The sequence below is a fragment of the Hippopotamus amphibius genome, chromosome 13 (assembly GCF_030028045.1).
Source record: "Hippopotamus amphibius kiboko isolate mHipAmp2 chromosome 13, mHipAmp2.hap2, whole genome shotgun sequence".
NCBI classification, from domain to species: Eukaryota; Metazoa; Chordata; class Mammalia; order Artiodactyla; family Hippopotamidae; genus Hippopotamus; species Hippopotamus amphibius.
This window is the reverse complement of record NC_080198.1, coordinates 32,962,050-32,980,859: the sequence shown is the minus strand read 5'-3', so window position 1 is coordinate 32,980,859 and position 18,810 is coordinate 32,962,050. Positions and strand designations below refer to the sequence as shown.

At 45.1% G+C, this 18,810-nt stretch overlaps 1 protein-coding gene across 8 annotated transcripts in view; it reads right to left on the bottom strand.

Annotated features, from left to right (window-relative positions):
- Nucleotides 1-13,664: 13,664 nt before the first annotated feature.
- Nucleotides 13,665-18,810, bottom strand: part of WNT5A (Wnt family member 5A) — a 216,498-nt gene continuing 211,352 nt past the window's right edge. For all 8 annotated transcript variants that reach the window (XM_057705263.1, XM_057705262.1, XM_057705267.1 and 5 more), the window contains one exon: nucleotides 13,665-18,470. In XM_057705263.1, coding sequence (XP_057561246.1) covers nucleotides 18,012-18,470 — 459 coding nt within the window. In that variant the 3' untranslated portion in view covers nucleotides 13,665-18,011. The remainder of the gene's footprint in view (nucleotides 18,471-18,810) is intronic.

The following is an 18,810-nucleotide window of genomic DNA, read 5'->3' as shown; positions in this document are numbered from 1 at the left end:
TTTTATGTGGGAGTGTCTCTTTATAGCCTCTACAAGTTGAATAGTTTTGCTGAGAGGGCTGTTTTGAGTACAGATGCCTACTACCACATCCTTCCTCAGTGTGTTCTGGCCATTATCCCCTTGATAGGGGGTGTGATTGGTGTTGTGACCAGAGCCTGCACTAGATGTTGAGTGGGGTCTCTTCTTTGCTCTGTGGCTGTCACAGCCCTGTCTGGGCAGAGTCTGCTCCCCAGCTGTTGGAGAGGCCCCCAGATCTCTTTCTGATCTGCAGTGTGAGGTAGGTGGGACTGGACACTTATGCTGGGAGAGGAGCCACTGAGTATTCCTCCACAGGAGCTATCCACTGGGATTTGCACTTTGTAGTGTCACCCACCACCCATTGTGCACACTCACAAAGTACACTGTTGTTGGTATTGGCCTTGGCCCTGCCTCAGCCATGGGAATACAGGCAATCAACCCAGATGTCCCTCAGGCACTGTGCTCACAAACCCACCAGTGCAGATCCACTGAAGTCAGGCACTGGGGCCAGCTGTAGTTGCATAGCTGGACCCCCTGGGGAAGCTATGGGGTCAGCCCAGACCTGGGCCCACCTCTACATCCTTGCACCCACAAAACCTGCAGCTGCTAATGCTGATGTGCCCAGATACAGGAGTACCCATAATTAGCTCAGGTGTCACGCATGCGCCGAGCTTACAACTCATCAGCAGCATCAGTCCTCCAAAGCTGCTGGCATGTGGCTTAAATTTCAGTCTCTCTCAGAAGTCATGTGGACTGTGGGGAATGGCTCAGATTTCAGCCCCATCTACATGTGTGGGCAGCCTGCTGGCTTGCACAACACCCCCAGACCTCATAGAGGCAGAGCTGCCCCCACTGTGAGCAGGTGTGAATGAGGCTGCAATGGTGAGCTCCGCCCCTCCCTTTGAGCACATTACCAATGGGGCTTCAGCAGTAGACCTGGGCTTCTGGCCTGCGCACACCCCCAGTTGTGGCCTGGGCCACACTCCCATACCTTGGGGCTATTTCCACACAGCCAGCCACAGTTCTCTCCCAGAATTTTTTGCTGAAGCCTGAGTTTCAGCACCCCAAGACTGCACACACCAGCAGGTGTGCATTTGGCCTGGGGACTGTAGCCAACAGAGATACCAATGGTCTGTGCTGGTCTGTCTCTGTTCTGCCTGCCACAGGCCAGTTGTTGCACTCTCCTCTGAGCCTCTGAAGCTCCCTTTCTGTTCCAGCTGCTCTCCCAACTGTTGAAGGGGGTTGGCAGAGTGTGGGAACATTTTCTCTTTCATAACTGCCTCGTAGGGGTGCAGGTCCCATCCTGGATCCATTTTGCTTTTTTTCCCCCATTTATTCTGCCTGGTTATGTGGTGATCTTTCTTGCAGTTTTGGTGGCACGTGATCTTCTGCCAGCATTGAGTAGGTATTCTGTGAGAACTGTTCCACATGTAGGGGTTATTTTTGGTTTTTTTGATGTATTTGTGGGAGAAGGAGAGCTCCATGTCCTTCTATTCTGCCATCTTGAACTCTCCCTACAAGATACTGAATATAGTTCCTTGTGTTATACAGCAAGACTTTGTTGTTTATCTATTTTATACATAGTAGTGTGTATCTGCTAATCCCAAACTCCTAATTTATCCCTCCCCCACCCCTTCCCCCCTTGGGTAACCATAAGTTTGATTTCTATGTCTGGGAGTCTGTTTTGTAAATAACTTCATTTGTATCATATTTTAGATTCTACATATAAGTGATATCACATATTTGTCTCTCTCTGACTGACTTCACTTAGTATGATAATCTCTGGGTCCGTTCATGTTGCTGCAAATGGCATTATTTCACTCTTTTTTATGGTTCAATAATACTCCATTGTGTATATATACCACAGCTTCTTTATCCATTCATCTGCTGATTGACTTTTGGATTGCTTCCTTTTTTTTTTTTTTTTTTTTTTTTGACTACTGAAAATAGTGCTGCTGTGAACATAGGGGTGCATGTCACTTTTCAAATTAGAGTTTTGTCTGGATATATGCCCAGGAGTGGGATCCCTAAATCATATGGTAACTCTGTTTTTAGTTTTTTAAGAACCTCCAAACTGTCCTCCATAGTGGGTGCACCAACTTACATTCCTACCAACAGTGTGGAAGAGTTCCTGTTTCTCCACACCCTCTTCAGCATTTGTTATTTGCAGACTTTTTGATGATGGTCATTCCGACTGATGTAAAGTGATACCTCATTGTAGTTTTGAGATGCATTTCTCTGATAATTAGCAATGTTGAGAATCTTTTTACGTGCCTAATGGCCATCTCTGTGCTGTCTTTGGAGAAATGCCTGTTTAGGTCTTCTGCCCAATTTTTGATTGGGTTGTTTGTTTTTTCGTTATTGAGCTGCATAAGCTGTTTGTATATTTTGGTAATTAAGCCCTTGTCAGTTGCCTCATTTGCAAATATCTTCTCCCAGTCCATTCATAGGTTGTCTTTTCTTTTGTTTGTGGTTTCCTTTGCTATGCAAAAGCTTATATGTTTGATTAGGTCCCATTTGTTTATTTTTACTTTTATTTTTATTGCCTTGGGAGACTGACCTAAGAAAACATTGCTATGATTTATGTTAGAGAATGTTTTGCCTATGTTCTCTCCTAGGAGTTTCATGGTGTCATGTCTTTTACTTAAGTCTTTAAGCCATTTTGAGTTTATTTTCGTGAGTGGTGTGAGAGTGTTCTAATTTCATTGATTTACATGGGGCTGTCCAGTTTTCCCAACAACACTTGTTGAAGAGACTGTCTTCTCTCCATTGTATATTTGGGAAGGGACAGAGCAGGACCTGAGCAGAGAATGGGACAGGAGATTGCTGACATTAACTTTAATACTTTTTACCAAGTATTCTGAAAAATTAGTCAAGAAAAAGTTGATTATCTACCTTTCTTTTTTTGATGAAATGAGCTTTAGCAAGCTATATCCCTTTCAAGATTACCCAAGACAGGGAGCCTAGATATATGTCTGGCACAAACTGTTAGCAGGAGGACTTTGATAGCAAGTACCTGTACTTTAGCCTGGGTCTTATCTTATCCTTGGGAATCAAGCCTGTCTGGCTGACTGCCTTTCCTCTTTCCTTCTGTCCTTCCTTCAACTTCTCTACTATGAATTATAAATAGAAAGATTATTTTAGTAGAATGCCCAAAATCTTCAACATAATTTGCACGTTCTTTACGACCTCCAGCTGAATTTCCCAGCCCAGTTGGCTACTGTTCCCCTCCCCCCCACCGCCTTTCTTGGTCATCTAGTCTCACTGGCTATCTTTCAGCTTCTCAAAGATGTCATTCTACCAACAGGGCCTTTGTATTTGCTGTTTCTTATGCCTGGAATACTCTCCCCTGACTCTACTCTTTCCAGCCCTGACTTTGCCCAAGATACCTCCTACTTATTCATGAAGCTTCAGTTTAATCCTCAGCTCAATTTACATTTCTTTGAAGGAAGCCTTCCCTGGTTCTCCTGATTGTGTCAAGATGCCTAGTGTAAAGGCTCAGAGCACTGTGAGCCCTTCATGTCAGTTTCCAATTGCACTTTCACATGTATTGGTGTAATCATTTGATTATCTGTTTTTCCAGCTATCTGGTTAGTCCCATAAGAACAGAGACAGAGTTTGCATGGGCTCATATTTGATTCCTCAGTGTCTAGCACACAGTTTGGTTTTCATAATATTTTGTGAGTCAAGGGAATGGATGAATAATTGTCATTTCTTACCCTGGAAAACATCCATTTAAGATTGATGGTTAAATAAAAACATTTTCAGTAAAACAAATACTAAGACAATTTCCACCAACTCACTAAAAGAGCTTCTAAAGGCGTCACTTCTGGCACTAAAGTCGATAGAGATCACAGATGGTCTGAGATATGACTTGGCAAATATGTTGGGAAATCTAAATTAACATTGACTGTATAAAATAATAACTGCAGTGTCTATTTTAGGGCATTAGACAACTAACATGCTGGTCACATAAGAGCATATACTTAAGGAGAAGAAAAACTGGAATTGAAATGATCGAACAACCTCACATTGAGAAGAGGATCAAGGTACTGATTAACATTAGACTTTATTCAATATAAATGTTTAAGCATATAGGGTACCCACATTTTAAAAAAATATGAAATGTAGCTTCCAAAACAAAAAGTAAGAAAATGAAATGAGGAAAAGGAAACACAAATCACCCCAAAGAACAAGAAAGGAAGATAAACAAGAGAAAAAGTAGGACAAATAGAAAGCTCAAAACAGTGATCACAGTTAATATAACGAACTAACTTTTCAGTTAGAAGACAAAGAGTAAAGATTGTCAGAGTAAAGAAAATCCAACTCTGGGTGTTTAAAAGAAACACTCAAAACCTAAAAATACAGAGCAGTTGAGTAAATGGAATGAAAGAGGCAAGCACCCACCAAAAAGAGATGATGGTAGCCACATTGATACCAAACCCAATAGACTTTGAGGTGCGAGACATTATTTGGTATTAATAGGGATGCTATATAATAATAAAAGGTACTACGTGCCAGCAAGATAGCAAGTGAAGAAGATGCCATCAATTCATTTGTATCCTCAAGTCATTGAGAAAACATGTCCATGGAAAGGGAGCAGCTCTGTTGAAACCAAGGGGGAAGCTCACCGCTTAGCTGAGGATGTATCACCTGCTAGGAGCTTGCCAACCCCCTTTACCACTGGCCTCAAACAGAAGGACCACCCCAAGCTTCACTTCCCTTGACTGCTGGCTGAGCGGACTGACTGCTGCTGCTATTTGGCACAGTTCCTTAGGTGTGAAAGCCACAACTGCCCACCCACACCTCAGTGGTCCCCTGCTCTTCCAGCCAGGTCAGAAATCTAAAAGAACCCAAATACTCTGTGTCAAGTAAACATCCTGTGATTGTCTCTCCTCCACAAGTGTCACCATGTGAGTCTGACAAATTCTTTCTTCATTCATTCCTTCAGCACTTTTGCGTAACTATCAGCACTGAGCACAGTCCCAGGTACGAAGAAAAAACTCCTTGAGAGTCCTTAGTGTGCCTCTCAGGAGCTAGCGTAGTAGGTCCTGCTCCTGTCACCTCCTGGGGAGGGAGGAGTATGATACCAATTGCCAAACTCCAGAGTGATTCTCCACCCTTGGAAACTGAAACTTCTCTTAGCTTCAAACATGAAGGTAGCCCTCAGCGATCATTTTCTACACTTTTCACAGGGGTAATCACAGATGTCATATATCCATTTTGGTATTTCAAAATGACCTTTAATTATTGCAAAAAATTTCATTTTAATCATAGAACTATTAGAACATAAAGATTAGTAAAATTAAAAACTGACTTCGCTGCCGTGAACACTTTGGTGCACTGCTATTCAGACACTTTTCCCATACACACAAATACACACGTGCACACACACAATAGTTTCACCCATTCATTTCCATTATGAAATAGAGCCTTTGGCCTAAGAGCAAAACGGGGATGAAGACCCTTGGATATCACCAAGTCAGGTGTGTGAAGCACCCCTTAAAATCACATGTTCTCAGGACTAAGTTTTTCACTGAAAAGTTGAAAAATCAACAACACGTTAAATAGTAAGAGAAATGCTTTCCAGTGGTTCCCCACCCACCCAAAAAAAGAAAAGAAAATACAGTTCTTTGAATCGGCTATCTATGACTGAGTGACAAAATGCCTCACTGCCCCAGACGTCACAAAGTAAAGCCCTGAAATGGCATTGCCCCCGCAGGAGCTGTGTCTGCGCTTTATGAACACCTCATCAAAATTCTCTCCTTTTTTTTTTTTTTTTTTTAAATTTTGGTAAGAACACTTAACATGAGATCTACCCCTTAACAAATTTTTAAGTGTACAATACAGTATTGTTAACGGCAGCCGCAATGGTGCACAGCAGGTCTCTAGAACTTATTCCTCTTGCGTGACTGAAACTTTATACCCATTTGAACAGCAACCCCCTTCTCCCCCCTCCCCCCACCATCCCATGGCAACCACCATTCTAGTCTCCGTTTCTAGGAGTTTGACTCTTGGATGCCTTGTGTACGTGGAATCATGCGGTATCTGTCCTTCTGTGACTGGCTTATTTCACTTAGCATAACGTCTGTCCTCCAGTTTCGTTTGTTGTCACCTTTGGCAGGATTTCCCTTTTTTTTTTCAAAGCTGAATAGTATTTCCTTGTATGTACATACCACATTTTCTTTATTCATTCATCCGTCGTTGGATGTTTAGGCTATCTTCAGATCTGGACTGCTATGAATAATGCCGCAGTGAATATGGGAGCGCACATATCTCTTTGAGATCCTGATTCCAATTCTTTTGGACAAAGACCCAGAAGTGGGATCGCTTGGTTATGTGGTAGTTCTAGGAATTTAGACCCAGGAGTCAGGCTTGAGCCAAGAAACTCCACTCTCCGTCCTCCCCACCCGCACCTGTGCTGACTGAACAATGGCAGACAAGTAGGTGAATCAGAGCCTCAACCTGGCAGCGAGATTTCTAGAAACACAGGAGAGCTGGGAGTGCAGATCTGGAGCGTAGGTTTCCGTCTCACCCAAGGAGCCTAGAAAAAACAGATTCCCAGGACTCCCTCCAAGCATAGAGAATCTGCACGTCCAAGGGAGGGCCCTAGCATCTGTATTTTATGAACATCCTAGCTGATCTGGGAGCTCTGTCAAATCTGGAGAGCACAGCAGAGGGCAAATTCGTGCGTCTCTGATTCTTGGTCCCCAGAGCCACCCCAAAGGCTTGAGACCTCCTTGGCTTCCAAGAGACATGGCGACATCTTCCAAGCAGCTGTTGTTTCCTCCAGCCGGAGCTGGATTCTGGAACTGTGGTCAAAAGAACCTTAACTAATATGGTCCAGAACCGGTGGCACTCTGAACATCTGCCTTGTTACAGCCTCCATTTTGCACTTTGCAGTCTTTGCTGTTCTTGTGTTGCATCTGCCTCTCTGTAGAATATTTTCCCGTGTTTGGACATTATGCGTGGAAGAAATGGTCCTCAGAACAAGACAGCTGATTCGTGAGTTTCAAATTCTCAGTTCTAGAGGAAGCTGCTCTCTGTAAAATGTTTTTCTGATTTAATTCAGCCCCCTGTTGACCGCAGGTGCTGATGTGGTTAAAGGTGGGGGAGGCCACAATGTTTCCTACATTTTGAGCATCTAGTGGGTACAGGACCGATTCTAGGCCAGTGCTTCCAAAAGAACTTTCCTCGATGCGGGAGAGTCCTATAGCCACGCTGTCACTTTGGTGTGTGGCTATTCAGCATGTGGAATGTGGCCAGTGCAACTGAGGAACTGGATATCGTACTTTATTTTAATTAAATTTACATAGCCATACGTGGCTAATGGCTTCTGTGTTGGACAGCACAATTCTAGATGCTTCACCTAATTAACTATGCACAGCGGGAACCGCAGCTGAGCGTTCCAGGTGAGGAAATGGCTACTCGGAGAAGCAAAAAGACGTGCCTGAGGTCCCCAGGTGAGATAGGGTGAGGATTCAAACCCAAATTCAATCTATGGTATGATAACTGCCTCTCCCCCGCCCCCGGCCCCCCCCCCCCAAATGTGTGTGAAACACTGATAGGGGATAAAATAAAACTGAGCAGCCCATCTATGAGGCATCAGCTCTGTTTTAGTTACAAAGCCAAAACAAAACGCGAAGCCACAAAGCAGGACACACACTATCAATTCCTCCTAACCACGTAGCCGGTCAGGCCAGCGGGCTTGGCTTCTGCTCCAGCCGTTCTGGCTCAGCACGGGGCCTGTGGTCGAGTGTGTTTTATTGCATGCCGAAAACTCCAAGATAGCTCGGCCTCCAAGAACAAAAGTGATTGTGGGGTGAAGTGGGAACGGGGCCAAGAGGCGGTCCCTCCCATCCCCTAGGAAGGACACCGCGTCTGACAAGCCGCATCCCAGCCTTTAAAACTACCGCCTGGATGCGGAAGGGCCACGCCGCGCTGGGAAAGGTCCCCGGCTGCCTCCCCGGCTGCCTCCCCGGCTCCCCGCGCCCTGGGAGAACTCCATCGCTCACAGTTACGGTCAGACATTTAAATCACATTACACTGTAAGTGGATATACAAATTGTCAGCCCTAATGAAATTTAGGAGGAAGCAGTGGGAGAGGTGAAAACACTTAGAACTGGTTTCTTGGTTTGCGAGATCCGAATTCAAGTGGTTTAAACTTCTCCTTGAGAACGTGCTCAGAGTGTGGTTTTCCTGCCGGCGCGTGGAGGCTCCCTGGGAATCACCGTGCAGTCTCCTTCCTGGTTCAGCCTGGACTTGCACCTCGCAGTCGACCTTGAGGTCGACATGGAGCAGCTCGAGGCACAAGAGGGGTTTGCTCTTTTCTGCACCTTGCGGAAGGCCTGGCGACCAGCGGCATCTGGGGAGAATGGAGTGATAGAGTAAAAGCAGGCAGCCTGCAGGCACAGCTTGAATCCTGGAAGTCTGAAGGGGCCCTAGGAAGGGAAATCCACCTCAACGATGCCAGAAATCCCTCCAGAAAGACTGTCAGGAGGCTGGGAGGGCTGGGGAGGCTGGGAGGGCTGGGAAGGCTGGGGAAAATTGCCCCCTTTAAGTTTCTTCTCCCAGGAAACACACTCAGGAGACAAGACGCCGAGGGAACGTATTGGAGTAACTCATGAATTATCTGCCACTAAATAGATCAGGCTCCTCTCTCCAGGGCAGGAGGGGTCCTGGCAGACAGGAGGGCTTGCAGATTAAGAAAATAATATAAGCGCCTCTGTTCATTGAGTGGTCACCATGTGCCTATCACTGTGCATGGGTAATCCTTGCGGGACCCCTGCCCCATGGATCGGGTTTGCCCCTTTCACAGACCAGGAAACGAGAGCTCAGAAAGGTCACACCTGACCAGGATTGTGCAGCTGTTTGTGATTCCGAGGCTCACGGTTTTCCTGTGCTGCCCCCTCATGCTGGATGGGGCACTGGGCGGGATGCAGTGGGGTGAGGGTGTGTGTGGGGGAGGAGGACGCGCAAATGAGATGTTTTCCTTGCATCTCTGTAGGCAGCCAAGGCTGGTTTTCATTTGCATCTTTTTATTCCTAAGTATTGGAGTTTGAGGGCCTATTCTCCACCTCCACGTGCCATCCGTTTCCTGGGACAGGATATTGCTGTACAGGAAATCAAATTCAGTCATGTGACCCCATCCAAACCACTGTGCATGGGTCAGGAAATAAGGCCCAGAGAAGGGAAGGGATTTGCTCAAAGTAACCCAGCAAAGTGGTGGCCAGAGTGGGACCACTGTCCGGATGGTGAAAGTTCTGCTGGGCTGGTTGTAAAGCAGGGTCTAGGTCTCTCAGGCCTGGTTCAAGTGCAGAGGGAATCCTGCCCGATGCCCACCGGGGCCTCCCATGCACTAGCGTGTGAACGGTGACAAGGGACTCCGAGGTGGTCTGAGCTCGAAAACTAGGACAAGTGACTCTGGGTCAGGAATGATATGTTAGGTTTCTAGTGTTTCTAGCCTTCCATTTTTCTCTTCCCAGTAACCCTGAGGCACTATCATCTCGTGGATAAAAACAAGGGCTCTGTAATCAGGGAGACCTGGCTTTGCTTCTTACTCGTTCCGTAGTTTCAGGAAAGACACTTAATCTTCTGGGACTTCTCTTTCTTCTGTAAAATGGAAAGAGTAACCCCCCCTTTTTTTTTATCGGATGCCATGAGATCAAACAAAATAATGTAATGAAAAATACCTTAAAAAGAACCCACCCAGGACGTGTGCTCAGTAAATGGGAGCAGTTGCAAATAAACATGTGCTGTGAGTTGCACAGGTCTTATTATTTCCATTTTATAGACAGGAACCTGAGGGCCAAAGGAAGCTCAGTAGCTTACCCATGGGGGCACAGCTTGATAACCTGCAAGAAGCAAACTGGGGTACCGTGCAGGGTGTGCCTAGGGTTCAGGGTTGCTCTTCTCAGCCTCAGAATCTTGCTCCGTAAAGAGGAGGTAGGTACCCACCTTGCTCGTGCCATAGGTCTCTCCTGAGACATGGGAAAACATTCCCCGGAGTTTCCCAGGGATGGGGGAGGACTTGGCATGTCTGAGCTGAGGCTGAGCCCATCCTCTGACTCCCCACCCTCTGCTTCCCCAGCCTAAGCCTGATCAAGAACCTCCAGGAGCCCCCTCCCACTGCCTCAAAGGGAGCGCCCTGCAATTTGCTGAATCAGGGAGGCTCAGGAGTCATCAGAAGCTGTTGATGGGAGCGTGGCTGGTTCCTCCCCATGCCGGTGGGTGACCACTGTCACCACCACCATCATCCCTGCCACTGCGTGAGGTCCTACTCGGTGCCAGGCCCTTTACTTCCATGATTAGCAATCCTCACCAACACCCTATAACATTATCATATCCTCATGTTCCACATGAGAATACTGAATGAAGCTCAGAGAGGTGAAGTAACTGGCCAAAGGACACACAGCTAATAAGAGCAAGCTTGGAACCAGGTTTTCTTGACTCCAAATTCTTTGTCCTACCCTCTGCACCATGCTTACAGTGGGTTTCTAGGGATGAGAGAAGGGAATCCTACTGCAGGTGCCATCACAGGAGAGAGGAGAGGTAGAGCCACGCAAACACTGTGGAATCTTGGCCCATGGGAGAGACTGAAGGAGGCTGCAAGCATCCTCTCCCAATCTGTACAGATCTCCTTTGCAATGTGACTTTGCCACTCCTCTCATTGAGAGGTGGTGTCTGCTTCTCTACCTCTTTGAATCTGGGGTGTCTGTGGGCTTGCTTTGGCCAGTAAATGCAGTGGAACTGATTTATAGTCATCCCTCCATGTCTGCGGGAATTGGTTCCAGGACCCGCCTCAGATATCAAAATGTGAGGATGCTCGAGTCTCATCGTTGGTGCTCTGTATCTTCAGATTCAGAGGGCCAACTCCAGTGTAACTTTGGATTTCAGGCTCAAGAGGCCTTGAAGCTTCCAGTCTCACCTTCATGGGATGTGGTGCCACAGTGTGAAAAAGCCCAGGGCACCCCTTATCCCTAAAGATAAGAGACCATATGGAGAGAAAGTCCCAGCCAACAGCCAGAAGCAGCTATTGACGTGTGCGAGAGGCCGTGTAGAATCAGCCAGCCCCTCACCCATCTGCCGGGCTCCGAGTTGAGAGCAGCAGGACACTGCTCCCCGTAGCTAACCCAGCCCATATCATTTACCCACAGGATCCTGAGCAAGTACAATGGTTATTGTTCCAAGCCATAACTTTTTTTTAAGGTATCTTTTTTTTTAAGCTCTTTATTGGAATATAATTGCTTTACACTCTCGTACCAGCTTTTGAGGTACACCAAAGGGAATCAGCTCTATTTATACATATATCCCCATATCCCCTCCCTCCCGCGACTCCCTCCCACCCTCCCTGGCCCTCTAAGGCATCACCCATCATCGAGTTGATCTCCCTTTGTTATATAGCAACTTCCCACTGGCTATTTTACAGTTGGTAGTGTATATATGTCTATGCTACTCTCTCACTTCATGGCAGCTTCGCCTTCGCCCCCTCCCCCCAACCCTGTGTCCTCCAGTCCATTCTCTGCATCTGCATCCTTATTCTCGCCCTGTCACTGGGTTCATCAGTACCTTTTTTTTTTTTTTTTTTTTTAGATTTCATATATATGAGTTAGCATACAGTATTTTTCTCTTTCTGGCTTCCTTCACTCTATATGACAGACTCTAAGTCTATCCACCTCATTACATATAGCTCCATTTCATTCCTTTTTACAGCTGAGTAATATTCCACGTTATATATGTGCCACATCTTCTTTATCCATTCATCTGTTGATGGTAAGCCACTAACTTCTGAGATGAGTGTGGTGTGTTATTCAGCAGTGGACAACTGATCAAGTGAGTGACTTAATTCCCAGCCTCAGTGTCCTCGTCAGGAAGACGGGCATGGTGCTCACATCCGTGTCGGATAAGTGTGTCAGGCAGAGTGAAGGAGATGAAGCCTGTGCAGCTCGAGGCACTGAGTCTAGCACGGGATTGGCAGCATCCGCGTCAAGCGGTCACCACTAGTGTGAGTGGCTCTGGTCAGGGTCTCTGGGGCAAGAGGCACGTGGTGAGCCCTCTGCGGGTACGATGCACGCAACAGCCCCTCACAACACTTATTTGGCCCAAAATGTCAGTGAGTGGGGTTGAGGAACTCTGACTTAGAGGGAAAACACGTGTGAAAACCATGGCACGTTGCAAGAGTCTGCAGGGGCCAGTTAGGGGACATAAATGGCTGGCTAACTGAACACGTCCAACCCTGTCCGGAAGGGGCAGTGGCTGCGTGGGTCCAGCGGAGTGTCGCCACAGGGGGCCTGTGGTACTGTGTCTCCACGGGGCCAGTTCTTCCCGTTTTAAAGCCAGAAATACGAACTTGAATGTGAAAATATTCATCTTTTAAGTGCTGGCAACTAAAGTGAGTATCTTTTTAAAGCTTCGCCAAACAAAACACATCTGGAAATGTGATACAGAGGGCTATGGTTTATAACGTCCCCCAAACACTAAGGGGGCCTTCCTAGCACTGAGCTAGCCACTGGGGGGTATTCTAAAGGACACCAGCCCACCTTCCTGGGTTTAGTCTTCAGACATACTCTATCCTTCCTAGCTAACCTATAGTGAGCTCTTACTGTGTACTCAAACCTGCTCTAAACACTTTAAACATGGTAACTCCGGTTATGTTCACGAGAACCTACAGTATAATACTCTCTCCCACTTTAAAAATGGGTGCTCAGAGAGGTTATACAACTTTCCCAAGGGGACAGAGCTAATAGCAGTATCAGGATTTGAACCCAGGCAGTCTGTCTCCAGAGCCTGCATGCTTAGTCGCTAAGCCAGCCTGCCCTGTGACAGACGCCACAGCCTCATACTCTACATGGGGAAGCTTGCAAGGGCCTCCTCAGGCTCATCAGTCAACCTAGGCAACCAACGGTCCGTGGTCAGCCTGCGTTCCCCAGGTGCTCAGTACCTCAGTCCCTCCATCTAAAGCCATGCTTCTCAACTAGGGTTGCTTCTGCTCCCTGGGGTGCACCGTGCAGTGTCTGGAAACATCTTTGCTTGTCACAATTGGGAGTGCTACTGGCATCCAGGGAGGAGAGGCTAGCAATTCTGCTAAACGGTGCACAGGACAAACCCCCACAATAAAGAATTATCCGCCCTCAGATGCCAAGAGTGCTGAGGTGGAGAAACCTGATCTAAACACCTCGCTGGCAACCATGGCAACGTCCAAAAGGGAACAAGCAGAATATGTATTCCAGGTGATTCGGTCTGTTTACCTAGGGCATTTTTTTGTTCTCTCCTCAAATCATTCTATCTTTCTTCTCTTGCCCTGGAATTTCTTCGTAATCCCATGTCACTGTGCTAAATGTCTACACTGAATAATAATCTCCTGATACAACTCTCTTATACATTAGAAGCAGCAGAACAAATAAATGGGGAAGAAATAGCTATAGGCAAAAAAGAAAGATAAGCATTAAAATACACAAGAGATCCTTGAGATCTGACTATAATACCATCTACATGCCTGAAATGTGAATTTTTTCTGGATTCCCTAAGCCATAATCATGCTCTACGCCCACATCAAACTTCAATCGCCATGAACACCATCTCTGCCAAACATACACGTGACTGCGCTGATTTCATAAAATGATTTTAATAGAAAAGTAGTACAAGATATGAACAAAAATAAATAATCTTTATCTCATTTCTAGCCCAGCAAATTGTACACTGCATGTAAAACTGGTCTAAAATGCAATTTTTCTTATTCCTTTTTTGCTTTTGAAACACAGAGACAGCATGTTAATCAAATCTTCTAGCTTAAAATTGATACATTTTTGTTTTTTTTGTTTTTTTTAAATCATACTGACCTTTAATCATTCCACATCCATTTTTTAAAGTTGGCTAACAAGATGCTGTTTCACTAACATAAAATACTATCCAGTCATCAGAGTTAGATGTAAGGTCTGTGTGAATAGGTAAACTAGATTTCTTTACTGTTTTAATTCCTAGTTGCTGAATATTTCCTGTATTGAGAATGCATTTCATCATCTTACTTTCAAAGTATGGTATCTGGCTTTCACCATTCCACAGACAAGGGAGACTAACAAATACTTTGTTAAAAAAATAAATATTTTAAAAGTATACTTTACAGTGATAATGCAGTATATTAGACCTATGCCTTAGTGCGTATCTGCATCATATATATCCTTCAAGTTATTAGTACCTTTTCTAGCTGTCTCTATTTAAATTATGCATCAGTCAGTCTTTGGGGACTGTTTCTGCTAATGATCTCTAGGAGTCAGCCAGTGACAGTCTCTTATTTGGAGTACTTCTCCTGCTACAGTGTCATCTTTGATAATTCTGGTGGCTTGAATGATGTCTTGCAAAAACAAATTGAAAATTGTATTGGCAAATCGAATGCGCAAAGGGGTTGCGTGGGCTACGGAAACACAGACAGTGCCGGTCTCAGGAGGTCAGCAGCTCGAAAAACGGAACAGATATACTGGACTAAAGCTGAAAACAGTCTTCCTTTTACTTAAGCCCATAATTACCATTTTGAACATAGCTCTGTTCGCTGCTGCCTGTATATAAATTTTTTTGTTAATTTTCCTGTATTGGGAAGATCTTGAATACACTCCAGGATGAGAAGAAAAAAATATGCTGACGCTCCTAAATTGAGTATATGTTTTTGCAATAAAGAACACTGGTCAATATACAACTGAGGAAAAACTGAAACAGATGTGAGTCCTAGAACCACAAGCGTTTGAATTTGCCCAGAAATGCTATTTTAAACACTCTATATGTTGGTCTACTGTTTTTTTGTGGAATAATGCATTCTTGGTATCCTTAAAAGGTTTCAATATGTTACAAGGTTATCCGGAAAGAAAAAAAGCAAGGGGCTAACATATCAATCTGTGCGTCGCGGGCCAGACTTCGCTGTGCATTTTCGAGAAGCACAAGGGCTCATATTAATTGCACTTAACACAACGGACCTTCAGTTTCCTTCATTCTCTACAGATTGAGGCTTGCTTTTCATAAAACTACTTTCCAAGGGGCAAAGAGACACTCCATCCACAGTAACTTCAAATAGAGTGGCGCACTAGCTGCAGTGGTGAACACAAATACACTTTTTTTTGGACTAAAATTCTGGTCATGGATAAAAGCATGTGCCTTTTCAGTTCTTCTCTGAGATGTTACAAGAGTAACACGCTTTAAAACAATTAAGTTACATGCATAATGCTCAAAGAATGTGAGCAATCCTATAACCAGCTTTAAGCCATCTGCTTGATTTCTTTTTTCGAAGAACACATATAGGAAAAGAGAATTCCCCTTTTGTTCCGTTACATATAGAAATCTTTTGAAGCTCCCAAATAGTTTGGTTTTGGTAAAATTCTCCACTCTTCTATTATTCTGACATGTAGTCACCCCTAAACTATCCCTCATGTTTCCTCCAAAAATCTCCACATGAAGTATCTGAAGGACAATTGAAACCACTTACCAATATACAAGTAACGTTTTATTTTATATTCTATCTTCCATTTGGCATAAGCCTTTCCATGTTTGTTTTTTGAACCAGTGAAATATACAAATCACGCGAGGCAGAAATATGTACATTAAAAGTACAGAATAAAGGCCATAGAAGATATACATAATATCTGAATGACAAGTAGACTATTTTACATTAAATAGTTTCTTTTAAAACCTAGGATTGTTAAACTCAACTCTCTTCATAAACATGAATCACTAAAAAGGAACAAAATCTGGTTTAGCAAATAAAAAAATTACTTCATGGTTTTTGAATAATAAAAACCAAAAAAGTGACATTTTAAACTAATTAGTGCTTTTTTTACTTTCAAGATCTTTGCTTGCAATTCACTGTAACTGGGGCGGGGCAGGGGGCAGGGAGTGAATATCATGGCGCAATAAGTTAAGAGCCACAGGTGGCTGAGGGGAGCTGCGGGCCACCACGCCTGTGAGGGCTGCAGGAGATGTATCTTTCCAAACTGTTAAAACAGCACAAGTCTGAGATAGGCACGCATTTGATGGCACTCTTTGGAAAGAGGTGTCCTGGTTTTTAAAAAATGTTTTAACTAGCTATATATGTCGTGAGCTGGATTTTCCTTAGGGACTCAAATAGGTACTATCAGATCGCACAGGCACCAGCTTCCACTCTGCAAAATGAACGCAGGAAAGAGAAATGCTGACATTGCTTCTGAGTGTTGAATATCTCTTCGTTCCCATGTCCGTGATGAATAAGTAATGCCTCTCCAGAAGGGTACAGAGCAGGAGGCTGGACAACAGGGGACGGGGCAGGGAAGATAAAAGAAATCTGCAAACCAACATGCATATGAGTGAGACGTTCCAGATTCCTTAGAAACAAGGCTGCTTCGTGATGCTCAGGGTGTGATGGCATCAGGGCCACAGCCCAAGCTCAACTCAGAAGCCATTTTGAAAAAATCCCAACTGGATTGCAATGGAGGACAACGAGGCTCTAGCCCAAAAAATAACCCCAGAGTAAACTGTAAATCTAAATCACTTGCTGCACTGAGATATAATTATATTTGTATTTATATATATATGTATATATATATATATGTTATGTACAAGAGACTGAGATATTAGGCACCATTAAACCACATTTCCCCCCTTATAAATGCAACTGTTCAAGTCCACTAGGAACAGTTCTAAGGTATGCCTGCAGGGTACCAGGAAAGCGTGAGTGGAGAGTCTAAACACAGGATCATAACAGGGAAATGGCTGCCACACCTCTGTGAAGTCCATTCGCAAAGTAATGTCATTAAAACATAGGAAACTACTGCTCCTCAAAATAAAAGTTTTAGGGGAAAAAAAAATCCCTAAGTAGCTGTTTCCCAAGCGGAGCTCCTCATGTTTCATTTCCTGTCCTACAATGAGAGGGGACCCAGTACGTGGCCGCATCACAGCGCAGCAAGGCATGGAGGAATGGGAGAGGGCTCGGGGTCAAGTAGGGAGGGCGGATGTCACTTTTTCCCCTCAAATAGGTTTTCTGCTCTGGTGCAGTGCTGAACTGTATGCAATTACCTTGTGGTTCAGGCTAAGGGTCTGTGAGTGGAATTCATTTATTATTTTCATTATCATTTATTAACCAAGTATCCGAAAGAAAATTACAGTATATTTTCCTTTATAGTCAAGCCAACCTCCCTTGCCCTTCTCCAAACAAAATGTCTAGTACCCAGAATCACTGGAGGATCCTTTTCCAAGTGGATAACCTAATTCCCACAACAGCTTCAAATCACTGACTTAACATAAGGAGTTTAAGTTGTTTTTTTTTTTTAATCTCTGGGGCTTCCCTCCCTGCTCCCCAAGTTTCAGTAGCTATTAGAATGGACCATCTGCAGATGGCATGTTTGAGAACGGTGCGATACGTGATAAACCTTTTTTCTTTAAGGGATATGAGTATTTTGCTCTTAGACTTTAAATACCATTTTGGAAATGTTTCAGGCTGGCAGCCCTGGGAAAGCAGGCGGGGGTGGGGGTCTCATTGTTTTGTTTGTTTCTCAAGACCTTTCAGCTTTCACCAGAGCGCTGATTTCCTTTTGGCCACAGGAGCTAAGTCGCACATAGATCTGTACCACCCTCTTGCAGCCGTTCACTACCTGTCCCATATGACCCCATAGTTGAGACAAAGAAAACCTAATATTTCCTTGATCTTCCAGATGTGCACACATCTAAGTTAGGGCATGTGTCATTCCCCCTCATCCTATATACCATCAAAAGAAGTCTTGTCTTACCTTTTCAAAGATCCACAAAATAAATACTTTCTTGGTTCCCACCCCCCATTATTGCCAAATAATAATTATAATATTAATAATAAACCACAGAGTTCTCAGATGGGAACAGAAAAAAAAAATGGTTCCGGCTGCAATTCTTGGGGATGAAAAATAAAACAATATTAAAAAAACAACAACAGAATCACTGTACTTTCTATAAATAAGTAGGTCCTGGGAGTGGGGCTGGGTGACAGGCAGGCGGCGGGGCGCCCGCTATTTGCACACGAACTGGTCCACGATCTCCGTGCACTTCTTGCACTTGACGTAGCAGCACCAGTGGAACTTGCAGTGGCAGCGCTCAGTCTGCACGGTCTTGAACTGGTCGTAGCCGCGGCCGCAGCACATGAGCTCACAGCCGTCCATGCCCTCGGACGTCTTGTTGCACAGGCGGCCCTGCGTGCCTAGCGAGCCAGTGCTCTCGTTGCGCACGCAGTAGTCGGGGCTGGGGTCGATGTAGACCAGGTCCTGTGTGGTGGGTGAGTTGAAGCGGCTGTTGACCTGCACCAGCTTGCCCCGGCTGTTGAGCCGCATGGCCGCCGCGCTGTCGTACTTCTCCTTCAGGGCGTCGCCCACCTTGCGGAAGTCAGCCAGCTGCAGCCAGCACGTCTTGAGGCTGCAGGAGCCCGACACCCCGTGGCACTTGCAGGCCACGTCCGCCAGGTTGTACACCGTCTGCGGGGAGAGGGGGCCAGTCAGCAGGCGAACTCACCAGGGAGCCCAGACTCTGGAGGGGGCTCGGGTGATGGGGTTCCCCGGCTGGGTGGAGCCCTGGTCACCAGCTAAACCTGGGCCTGGGCTACTTTCTCCTCATCCTCTACAACCAGAAGCCTTGTGTTGCCTTCTTTTAAAAGTCTGCTCAATAAATAGGCTCTTAGCCCCTCATTATTACACATCATCATAATAAACAACCACAGTTTTTGAATGGGAACAGGAAAAAAAAATTTGTTCCACTTGCTTCTTTTTTTTTTTTTTCCAGGAAAGAACATTAGCAGCAGCTCACATCCTGAACGCT